This window comes from Pagrus pagrus (assembly GCF_965226575.1).
Source record: "Pagrus pagrus genome assembly, chromosome: 23".
Classification (NCBI taxonomy): domain Eukaryota; kingdom Metazoa; phylum Chordata; class Actinopteri; order Spariformes; family Sparidae; genus Pagrus; species Pagrus pagrus.
The window spans coordinates 10,489,528-10,501,322 of NC_140205.1; the positions used below are offsets into that span (position 1 = coordinate 10,489,528).

Sequence of the window (11,795 nt, forward strand, 5' to 3'; positions counted from 1 at the left end):
GGATGTGAAATGGCTTAAACAAGCAGAAGAGGGTTCAAAATATATCAAAAATACATATTATAAAAAAAATACAAATAAATCATCATAATCTAAATGTTTTTGTATTGAAAACGGTTGATATAATACTGTTACTCAAATCCGAAATGTGGATTTTGTGATTTCCGAAAGTCCCTGAAGGCATCTGGCAGGAAGTTCAAGCAGCTTTTTCTGAGCGACTTCCCCGCTGAGCTGAACACATGAAACTTCGTGTCCTCTGGCTGTTCTTTACTGAAGCTCACAAGCAAATATGATAGACTACAAGCAGCTAGAATGGAGACATTGTTGTGGAGGCCTGTACAGTTATTGCCAGTGTGTAAGTTTAGTAAACACACGAGGAGACTGAGTGCAGTTTGTCTGCTCGGGTTAAGATCCCCCCAGGTGTCTCACACCAGGGGGACGCATTCAAGGTAGGTCTGCAACGGCATGCTTTAAGTACACAAAACCGATATATAGAGTCCTCGTGGGACTAATGTGTGTTTGTTTAGGGTTTGAGCAGTAATGTCACACATTTTCACACTTTTCTGTTAAAAGTATTCAACTTGTTTTTAGGTGGAAATGTGAGACAGTCACTCTTTGACATAGTGCTGATGACAACACAAAATGACTTTAGCAGTGAGTGGGTTTAAAAATAATAATAATAATAATGTGACTTGGGTATTACATATAATGATTTATTTGAGGGCTAATAGGGATAGCATACCACCAAAGTTACTCTGGGAGCTTGGGGACCAGGGGTTTGTTAGTGTTTACACAGTTAGCAAAGGAGCAAAGGAACTATTTATTCACATTCTGTTGATAATTTAAGTTAACGTTGAACGTTTACAACTCAAATTCTTGCATATTGCCCCTTTAAAGGGATCCAGCTTTATTCTACATATGTCAAAATGATAATATGACATAAGCAGCATATTACATAAAATAAAAAAAGATAAAAATGTATTTACAAAATGGCAAAAGTACAAATTATCTCTCCCTAAATTGAATTAATAACAAGGCAATGAATTCATTAAAGAAGCAATTAGCATTAAGTTAGCAAATCGGCTATTAAAGGTGCAACATGTAGTTTTATAAATATTTATGAGTTTGTATTATTGTCTCATTGTAAATATGGAAAAGGTCATATTATGGTTTTGGGGTTTTTGCCTTTCCTTTATTGTGTTACGTAGCATTTTTGTGCATGTAAAAAGGCCAAAGATTAAACAGAGGTGAGATGTCTCACTCCGTAGCTAAAACGGAGCGTTCGAGACACCGTGCGTAAAGGGATGCTGCAGAAAAGCACCATATGAGAAAAAAACAATGTGTTTTTTAAAAACCAAAGTATGTCAAACTATTCTACTAGGACCCCCAAATAAAAGTATGAACCTGAACATTTGCATGAAATGACCTCCTTAAAAAAGTAGTACTGGTTGCAATAATCCGAAATTAGAAACACATTTTATAATTTAATTTAATTCTAATTTTACAATATTATTTTACTTTACCAAATATTATGCGTGTATATTAATGCGTTTTTAGTAATGTATTGTAGTTTCTAATTTCAGCCTGCGGTCACGGCGAGAGTTGGTCGGCCGGTCACGTGGTCAGAGGGTTTTGCACCGACGTCACACACACACACACACACACACCGAGCTGGTGCCGACTAATGATCCTCACCGCGCTGCTGCGTTTAAATCCACGTCGTAAACCTTCCAAACGACATCGCTCCGGCAGCATTTCGCTGCTCGTCGTCTTCCAGTCTCTTCCTCGCAAGATGCGTTGCAGTTATGCAAACGGGACTGGAAACGCTCAGGGAACCGCATAGCTCTTAATAATGCTGCACAGCTCACGTTAAACACCGTGTCAGGCTAACGTCAATGCAACAAATATGTCTCCTCGCTGAGAAAACAACTGGTGGTATTCTGTTGAGTTCAAGTTCCCAGGTAAGTTGTGCTAAAAATAGCAACAGCTGGGGTGTTTTTTGTGTGTTAACGACGCTTGGGATGCTCGACAGTGAGTGTGTGGTGGCCTTTCTCCACCCTGTGGTATTTTAATCTGCTTTAAGCTAACCTATCACTATTGTTTCCCCCCAAGGGACACCTTTGGACGGGCTATTTCCTGTTAAATATGCTACAAGTTAGCTTAAATGGTATCTGGCAAACAGGTTAACAATACTATGGCATGTGTTGCTGCTGTCTTTCATGTCCGTGTCAGTGCCTGGTCACACATTTTAAACAGGAAATAGTTTGGGAGTAAAGGTGTTATGAGTCTTTCTATCAAGATGGTTTGGTAGCAAGCATCACAGGGGGCCAGGCTAATTCCTGATAATAACAGCAACATCCTCATTAATCTGTTTACTCACTTGAGGGGAATTTGGTTAGGATACATGTGATTTCCTGAAACATCCTGCTTGTTTTCCTAGAAATAACTTTTACGCAACCCTGTCTGATTTAATAGAGAAAGAGAAACCCCTGCACTTGAGGTTGTGTTTGTTTATATCTCCCACAGGCAGGCTGGCTGGCTACACAAATCTTTGTTTGGTTGTGGTCCACAGAGCTCCATTGTTGTCCCAGTCTCTGTGTGTAGTGTGCAGTTTAAAGTCCATTCATGAGGCGGAGTGCATCATCAGCACGCCATAGCTTTAATGTATGGAGTTCCCCGAGGACCACATTATAGTCGTCAATCAATATGGGATAGAGGATAACAATGAAGGCCATCTCCAAGTGCATTTTCTCATGAAGTATGAGTGCATGCAGCAATCTTTCATGAGTAGGATAGTAGTTAGTGAGGGTGTGTACTGCAATGTGATAGCTATAGATAATAGCAGGATAAGGAAGGGCTGTGATTAGGCTTGCTTGCTTTGGACTATGCAGGTGCCACCGTCAGTTCATGTGTCGAGTAAATTTAGGTGTTTATTCTTTTACCCCGAAACAAAAACATGAAATTCACGCTCATATTTTGCAGCTATGAGGGCTCACACTGAAGAATTTACTTATACCCTAGGGTCAGGTTAGGTAAAATCAGACTCAACTCACAGTTAAATATTGCACCATCACGTTTGAGGTGGATATTGTCCAAGAGGGAAGCCAGAGCAGCTCCACTAGGACTGTCATGAAGTAGCAACGCGAGTTTAAATGTGCAGTTAAGTTTGCAAACATAACTTATCACACCGTATCGATAGTTGATATTACATATATGGCTCTTCTCTAAGCATGGAATACATTCTTTATTTTTGTATTATGCACACATCACTACACCAGTCGTTTCACAATCAGTGTTACACAAGAGTAACAAGAAAAAAGTGCCCTTTGATTACTTTTGTCTGTCATGCTCACTGGGCAATTAGTTCCCTCTTTCCTGCCAGCAAGGTTTTAAGATATCAAGTCAATTTGAGAAGTGAGACACACAGTATGAGTAAGTCTTGCCAGATCTGCTTTAGTGTTAAAATGTTACCCATGATGATGGCACCATTTGAATACAGTGTGAAGCTGATCTCGCTTTGTGCCTGATTGTCGTCATTCTGACTCATATGCAAACTGGTTTAACTGTCAGCTGTTTAATGTGCCCTGTTATCGCCGCAGAAGTGTAATGGTCTGTGAAAGGAGCCGAGTTGTGACCTGAAGAAGAGCAGTTTGAGAAGCCAAACTACTGACTGTGAAACGCTTTGTAGCTGCGTTGTGTGAGTTAAAAGCGTGTTTATATGTGCTAGGTGTGGTGGTGAGCCCATGGAGAAGCCTTCATCTTCAGGCAGAGCAGCGCTGGAGGAGAGTAAAGGCCTGGTTGAGGTAAGCAGCCTACTCATCAATTCAAAACTAGATGTCATCTATAGTTGATTGTAAGTTATTTTAGAAACACAATTTTCAGTGAAAGGAAATGCATATTTCCAAACTCCCTTCGGAGACTTGTGTTTCGTCTGGGGAGAGGTTTTTCTGCTGTTGTTAGCTCTCCGTATGTGCTCGCAGTGAGCTGAAAATAAGTCTTTTTCACAGCAGACATTTTGACATGCCATAGCAGGAACTAATAACATTAACAACGGGGCCTCAGTAAGCCATTCCAGGGAACAAGCATGCAAAAGTAGCAGTTATTGATGTTCTCCATGGAGTACTGTTATCAGTTTTATTGATTACGCTCTCGTTTTTCCTACCATGACATGCCAAAATGTCTGCTGTGAAAAAGGTCTGTTTACACTCTCTGTTGTTGAGTTTCTTGGCTCATAATATGGCTTAAAGGGGCCCTGTTTTAATGTTACGCATCAAAGTCTGTTTACGAGTCGACTACTGAGTTGTGTAAAGCTGTTTGTTGCTTCAGAGCAGGAAATTGCCTCAAGCGAGAAGACAACAGGTTTGAAAATGAAGAAAAGAAAAAAAAATCTCAGGGTTTTGAGTGAGAGCGAAGTGAGCTTGTCAGACCTCTGCTGCCTGTTCCTCATCTCTGCTTGTGGCTAGAGGCTCAAAGCCACATTAGCCGCTACAGAACTGTCTCCGGGCAAGTTGCATTGTGGGTAATGTGGTGCTCTCTTTTAATGGATGATGATGATGATGATGACCTTTCACTTTCAGCTACAGCTTCAATTTAATGGCACAAATTGATGTCTTAATGATGGTTGGTTCTGTGTGTTAATGGTGCAAATATCCCATGACTCCATCACTGTGTCTCTACTCCAGGATGTTGGAGTGCTGAGAGGTGCTGAGGGTGGAGAAGTGGATCCTCAGACTCCGAGGAAGAGCAGCTCGAGTCGCTCCTCCCGCAAGAGCTTCCGCCTGGACTACCGGCTGGAGGTAAAAACCTCACTTCCCATCAACATGCCACCTCTGAAGTTCTCTACCTAATTGCTGTGTTTTGATCTGACTTTTTAAACACCTTTCTTTAATGGATAAAATGTATTCGTCTGTGTTGATTATAGGAGGATGTGACGAAATCCTGTCAAGACAAACATGGCCGCTGGACCAACCCTTGGCCTACATGGCGGTTTCCTTCCTACACCACCCTGCTCAGGTTCCTGTTGTGGGATAAAAATCACAGCAATATACCAACTAGCAAAGAGGTGGGTGGTATTTAAACTTAAATTTTACATTATGCTATTAATCACAGTTTTTCCACTTAGTTAATCATCCAAGAGGGCTTAGCTAAATAGTTGTCAGATTAGTCTTCTAAAATCAGTAATCGGTTTATGTTTTGTTACAGTGGGTGATAAGGAGGACAGCTCCACCCTAAACTCATGTGCGCACATTCTTTTAAAAGCTATTACACAATCAGTTTTGTAGTTATTGCAGAGCAAATTATGTATCACATTTGTTCAGGCCAACATATTCTTGTTTTATCCTAATAGTGATCGGTATTAGAGTTCATATACAGTACTTGTCACTAGTGTCAGTGGGATCATTGTCAATGTCGACTCTACCATCCCACACATTATACTGTGTACAGTATAGCTACTAGTGGAAACCTTGCTGAGCTCAGTAAGAGCTTAACGGGCTTCAAAGGCTGCTTTCACACAGCAGTAGAAAAATGCTTAACCCCTTAACTGCACGTGTTGGACAGTGTTTTACTGTTGTGCAAAACCTGTAGATAGAGTATACTGAAAAGTTTAATGATAGAAAGGCAGCTTGCAGCATATTGAAAGTTATATTGTCTGTTAGGATGAAGCCTTGTAAACTACAGGCATAAAAGACAGGGTTGTCAGTACATTTTTTTTCAACAGAATCTCATTTCAGCTTTCTATCCTTGTGAAAAAAATGAGAATAAATCCTGCAAGTAGCAATAAAAACATGTTAACTCCTGTTTTCAGCACAGTAGCATTTGGAAAGTAGAGCAGAGACTCTGTTATTAGGGTTACAGGGGATTATGGTTCATTTTGTACAATCAGACAAAGTCATAGGACTGAAACATTCTTTCCCTCATAATCAGTATGTGGTTGTTTTCTCACACTCTCCCTCTTCTTTCTGCTTTATCCTCTCTCCCTCCACCTCTCCCTCCCCACAGGCTCTGGACAGTGCGCTCCCAGTGATGGAACCATACTTTGTCCAGAGCCCAGACCTCTCTGAATCAGGTCCAGGTTTGAGAGTCACCTGGTTGGGCCACGCCACGGTTCTGGTTGAAATGGACGGGCTGAATATTCTGACGGACCCAATTTTCAGCCAGAGGGCCTCGATGTTCCAGTTCCTGGGGCCCAAAAGGTACAGAGGGCCCCCCTGCACCGTGGAACAGGTTTGGTACTTTTTGTTTTTAATAAAGTAAAGACCCCCAGTGCAGTATTTGACCCAGGTCTTGTTTCTTTGGCTGCTTTTCTTAAAGATTTTTTGGCTAAACAAACTAAATAAAGTGCTTTCTTTGTTTCATACTGCTTTACTTTATTTATATTTGGCAGACTCTGCCACCTTTCTGGCTTCAAACAGTGTTCTGGGACCTTATTTTCCTCTGAGAACAGCTCGTTTATTCAATTATGAAAAAAACAAATATTTCTTAATTTGTATTATTACCTCGTTAATATTGTAAATACAAACATTCTGAGTTTGAACTTCTTCTTCAAAACTACATGGCTGATTTGATTTGACTCAATTGTTACACATAGCCCCTTTTTAATATATCTGTTTCATTTTATACCCTCCTGCCAACAGCTGCCAAGGATCGATGCTGTTGTCATCAGTCATTCTCATTATGACCATCTGGATGCTGGATCAGTGGCCAGCCTTAACCAACGCTTTGGAGGGGAGCTACGCTGGTACGTGTGGTTTATCTGTAGTCAAAAATTATGTTTATTGATCCGCAGTCTTAACTGATGTATAATTATAGTTCATGTGCATTATTGGAACATGCCAGACGTTCCTTAATGTTAAGTAAGTCCAGATGTGTGTTTCACAGGTTCGTGCCCCTGGGTTTGATGGACTGGCTGACGAAGATGGGCTGTGAGAACGTGATGGAGCTGGACTGGTGGGATGAGAACTGTGTGCCGGGTCATGATGACATTACATTTGTCTGCACGCCCTCTCAGCACTGGAGCAAACGCACCGCGCTGGATGATAACAAAGTAAGAATTAATCACAATAATTAGAAATAACTGGTAGATTAAACCTTTTTCTTACATATTACTAGAATTTATTTGGTTAATTCAGTTGATGCAGTCATAGCAAAATACGTAAACGTGTAAAGTCAAGGTCATCATTTAAATACAACAGCTGCAAGTTCAGTGTCTGTCATTTTTTTCAGTATTCAAGTAGAAAAGAAACGGTTCAGTTCAAAGCATATTCATTGCATAATAAATATTTCTCTTTATCTTGCACTCTCTCAGTCTTTGTGGGGCAGCTGGTCTATTTTGGGTCCGGACCACCGATTCTTCTTCGCTGGTGATACCGGCTACTGCTCTTCCTTCCAGGAGATCGGCCGGCGCTTTGGACCGTTTGACCTCGCAGCAATCCCTATCGGAGCTTACTGTCCCAGGTTCTGTACATAAAACAAACACACCCACACACACACACACACACACACACACACACACACACACTCCAGTTTTTGTCAAATCTGTCATAGAGTGTTAATGAGATCATAGTAGTGTTATACTGGACATTATATTGAGGCGTTTGTCATATTCTGCCATTGTTACAAATTCAAACATGTAATAATATTGGAATACTCTTTGGTTTTTCAGGGATATGATGCAGGGGCAGCATGTCGACCCAGAAGAGGCTGTTCAGATTCACCAAGACCTCCAGGCCAAACAGTCTGTAGCCATTCACTGGGGAACCTTTGCTCTCGCCTATGAGGTAGGGTTTTATAAATACAGTTACTTAGATGTGTACTAATTAATGCTTTGTATGTAGTGAGAAGAACACATTCATAATGAATTTATAAATACTTAATATTATTCATAGTCATGCATTACAGCTCATAATAAGGTTTATAGAGTACAATAAGTGGTGGACGTAATGTATTGTAAGTTCAGCATCCATGATGCTTTATGCAGTGTGTTACTGCTGCCAGAAAATGACATAAAAGCCAGAGTGCTACAGAGGTTAAAAGTGGTCCGACACTCTATTATGTTCTGGTAACACAACATAACAAAGGTGTCATTGTTTGAGTATTTCTGCAGTTAACACAGTTTAGTGCAGCCTCTGGCCCGCTGCCACGGTTAAAAAGTTGGACACAACCTGACAAAAACACGCAGCACTGAGCTAAAATGAACCTGTCCGAAGACTGAAGTATGATGATGCTAAAGGAAAGTTTTTAATACTCACTTTTTCTCTGGTCTCTCCTCCATCCAGTACTACCTGGAGCCACCTGCTCGGCTCAGAGAGGCCCTGGAACAGAAAGGACTGACGCCAGAATCCTTCTTTACCTTACATCATGGGGAGTCTCGCCTTATAGCTTCGCAGCAAGGAGACGTCTTTGAGTGATCCTCTCTGGAGCGTTCTGCGGCTGATGAAGACTTGTGTCTGTAACAAAACGCTGAACATTTAATTTGTCATGTATAGATGGACTTCAGTGATTTAAGTTTGAAGTGCATTTACATATGCAGACTCAGAAAAGTCACATGTTTCACAATACTGTTTACATACTGAATGTTTGCCCTGCGGTCATCACAGTGGTCTTTACTACCTACAGGAGCTGCGACTCCACTATATAAAAAAAATCTGATTAGATGTGTGTTCTTAGTGGCAGAAACCTGCTCATCTCAAGGCTCATGAGGAACAAGGTATTTGATGTCCACACAGATGTCAGCTCTTACTACCAGTGTTTGTAAAGTGTGGTAAGTGTGTAGTTTAAGTCACACACAATATTATAATAATCAAAATAAGAAAAAAGAGCACAAGTACCAGTTTTCCTCAAGTTTTCTGCAGTTAAATTTCGTTTCCATGGACTTTTATTACACATCAATGTCAAAAGATTTTTTGTGGTGTGTGGTCACTACTACTACGCCCTGAGGAGAACATTTCTGCCAGTTAAAGTGATTAGACGAGGCTTTTTCCTCCAGTTTGGGACGAGAACAAAAACACAATTTGCATGCTTATGTCATCAGCTGCCATATAACTCCTGGCCAAGAGACCAAAATGTGACCAGAATACTTTGTCGGACCTAGTCAACATCAGTAAATCTGAAGTAGTAGCTGCTGCTCATGAATGGAGATACTAACCTAGGTAACGTTTGTGTGTAGGTAACGATGTGGGTTTGAACCACAAACCTTCAGTATGAAGCTGGAACTGAGACTGCAGTGTGATGTAGCTGTATGTTGACACATAGCTGGACTTCCTGTGAGCTGTAACATGAAAAAGGTAAACAAGCTATTAGAGTTATTTAGTGTAGGATTTTTAAAGATTGGTGCTAGCAAAAGGTTTTTCTGAATGTACTCTGGCCAACCCAAAACACAAATGTTATAAGAAATCTATTTTTGTTGCCTGTGATATTAATCCCACTGTATGCTAATAGAAGGTGCAGCTGAATGGATGTGAGATGCAGGCAGAAGTTGAGCTGGGTTCAGCTTCATGCTCTGCAAACATTGTGCTTTGTTCCTGCTTCATTTGTTTTTGATGCTCTGAAACCACAGCACAAAGTCGTTTTCTCTCTCTCTTTGCTTATCAGTGTGATCATTGACACTTGACTCGAGTCAACAGACGTGTTTGCCTCTGAACGCAGCGGTAGAATCATTTTAGTACTTAACTGTTCAAGTGATTTGACTTGATTTTTGTAAAGCTGGAACTTGAAAGCCAGAATGTACAAGCAGTTAACAGCACAATGTTGAGTTAATTCAGTAGAAACAAGGCCAAACAGTGCTTACTGCGGTTTACACTTGATCCATGTCACTAAATTACCCATTAAATATAACCTTGCATTTCAAATGTGTTTGTTTCTTGACATCAGCAACATTAGAGCCACACTCAAGAAAATATCAGTTGTTTCTATCCACCAAACATTCCTCAAATATACTTTTGCTTATTCTAATTTGTCCTGTAAATACTGGCAAGTAGTAAAAATACTGCAGGTTATTTCCTTTATTTTTCACTCTTCATAACCTTAAAAAAAAACCCTCCTTAGTACCACTGTGGTGACATTAAACTGACTTTAAAGCAACAACTATGAAACAACTATGTGTCATGTAATTTCAAAGTTTCTCACGTTGGCACCCCCAAGTGGTCGTACAAAAAAAGACACTGCAGTTTGATTCAGTCAGCAACAATTAAGTGGGGATTTTACAAACAATGAAAATGAGGCATAAAGAGGTATTATGGCCTAGGGGTGAGTAAACAGTGGTGCTAGTTAAAATACAGTGTATACTGCGAGATTGCACACTGCACATAATTGCAGCTACCTTCACTGCCAGAGACGGTGGTTGATTATTACTGAGGCCTAACGTGACTATATGCACTTCAGATTAAAGTAAAGAGCTTCAACCTACTATTGTAAAACAGCTGACTGCATTTTAGGAGGATGTGTTAAACATTATTCATCATGTCAAACAGTGCTGAAGCAACTGTACATTTATTAATCATATATTTATATAACTTAGTTTTTATAAGTAGAATAAAGGGATTATTTATCATTTCCTTGTAAAATCCTGGTTGTACAAAAAAAAAAGCATTTTGAATCTTGAAATTGTATCTGTCAATTTGCATGAATATAAAGGATCAGGCAACTTGTTGGGAAACAACAAAATACCTTTAAGAGCAACAACAACAACAAATGTTACATTTTGAAATCTGAGAGGCTGATTGCTAGGTGGAAAAAGTGGATATCTTGTTCTGGGGTGAAAAAATCCCTTTCTTCTTTAAACCACCCTTTGAGAAAACCACTATTGCTCATTTCAATGACTAAAAATGATCGTGTCTAAGTTATAATGAGTTAAATATTATGTGCTGTATATTATTGGTATGAGTGAAGGTTGGTTGTCAGACAGTAATTTAATCATACCTACCTACACAACTAACAACTGAACAAAAACACATTTTGGTATGGAACAGGAATAAAGTCTATTAGCAGTAAAGTAGTAATCAAATAGTCGTGATGACCGATCGTCAAACACAGGAGCAGGCCTGTATGAGAAGCCTGCAAATAAAAAAAGATCCAACCTGTTCTGGAGCTCGGCGCTCACCCAGCAGCTCATGGTCGAACAGGGAAGTCCAGAAAATCCAGCTGGTTCTTGAACCAACTGCCTCCTAACTTTCTATAAATCCTTTTCTTTTAGCAGAGAAATAAAAACTTGATTCATTTTTTAACATACCTCTTTTCTTTGCTCCTCCATGGTGCACTTGATAGTCCAAAGGTTTTAAAGGGCTATTCTGCCTGAATCAGTTTGAATACAAGGACAGAAGATAATACACACCATGCACTGCTAAAAGGGCGACACAAGGTGGCAGTGTCTGCAAAGTTTACTCAACCTGAATTCAAAATACAGTCCCAACATTATTGGTTGAAATCAAAGTTTTGGTTGTTTATACAGACTAAATAGCTACTCAGAGAGTCTATTTTTGAAGCAAGACATCCCATCCAGTACACCACATAGGTCTCATTGTTTAGAAACATAAAATTGGGCTCATGATTTCTCATGAAGGGGCTGCATTCACTCACAAATAAAAAGTGTTTGTGGCCTGGATGCAATTTTTTACCAGTAAACACGGAAAAGTCACATTAAGAGTTGTTTGTCCCTGTTTAGACAGACTCCGGGAAAACATACTGCAGCTGCATGACAGAGTCCTTACACGTGGCTTTCTGCTATTTTAAGTGGGGACCAACACAGTGAGTGTGCGGCGGCGATAAGCCCAGGGTTCATGTTAAACAGAGCTCAAATCTGA

The 11,795-nt window shown here is 40.1% G+C and overlaps 1 protein-coding gene across 2 annotated transcripts; it reads left to right on the top strand.

Annotated features, from left to right (window-relative positions):
* The first annotated feature begins 228 nt into the window (after window positions 1-228).
* On the top strand, window positions 229-9,845 carry napepld (N-acyl phosphatidylethanolamine phospholipase D). Of its 2 annotated transcripts, none has more exons than XM_084345912.1 (10): window positions 229-446; window positions 3,725-3,800; window positions 4,680-4,793; window positions 4,919-5,059; window positions 5,998-6,222; window positions 6,633-6,736; window positions 6,877-7,042; window positions 7,304-7,452; window positions 7,661-7,775; window positions 8,274-9,845. In XM_084345912.1, the coding sequence occupies exons 1-10, from the start codon at window positions 310-312 to the stop codon at window positions 8,403-8,405; spliced, it is 1,359 nt and encodes a 452-aa protein (XP_084202038.1). In that variant the 5' UTR covers window positions 229-309; the 3' UTR covers window positions 8,406-9,845. The 2 variants fall into 2 exon arrangements, with proteins under 2 accessions (XP_084202038.1, XP_084202039.1); XM_084345913.1 differs by lacking the exon at window positions 229-446 and adding an exon at window positions 1,637-1,958.
* The last annotated feature ends 1,950 nt before the right edge of the window (window positions 9,846-11,795 follow it).

Coding starts and splice junctions, on each gene's coding strand:
- napepld (XM_084345912.1), top strand. CDS start 310: ATGGAGACATTGTTGTGGAGGCCTGTACAGTTATTGCCAGTGTGTAAG. Junction 447..3,724: donor ACCAGGGGGACGCATTCAAG/GTAGGTCTGCAA, acceptor TATATGTGCTAG/GTGTGGTGGTGAGCCCATGG. Junction 4,794..4,918: donor GCCTGGACTACCGGCTGGAG/GTAAAAACCTCA, acceptor TGTTGATTATAG/GAGGATGTGACGAAATCCTG.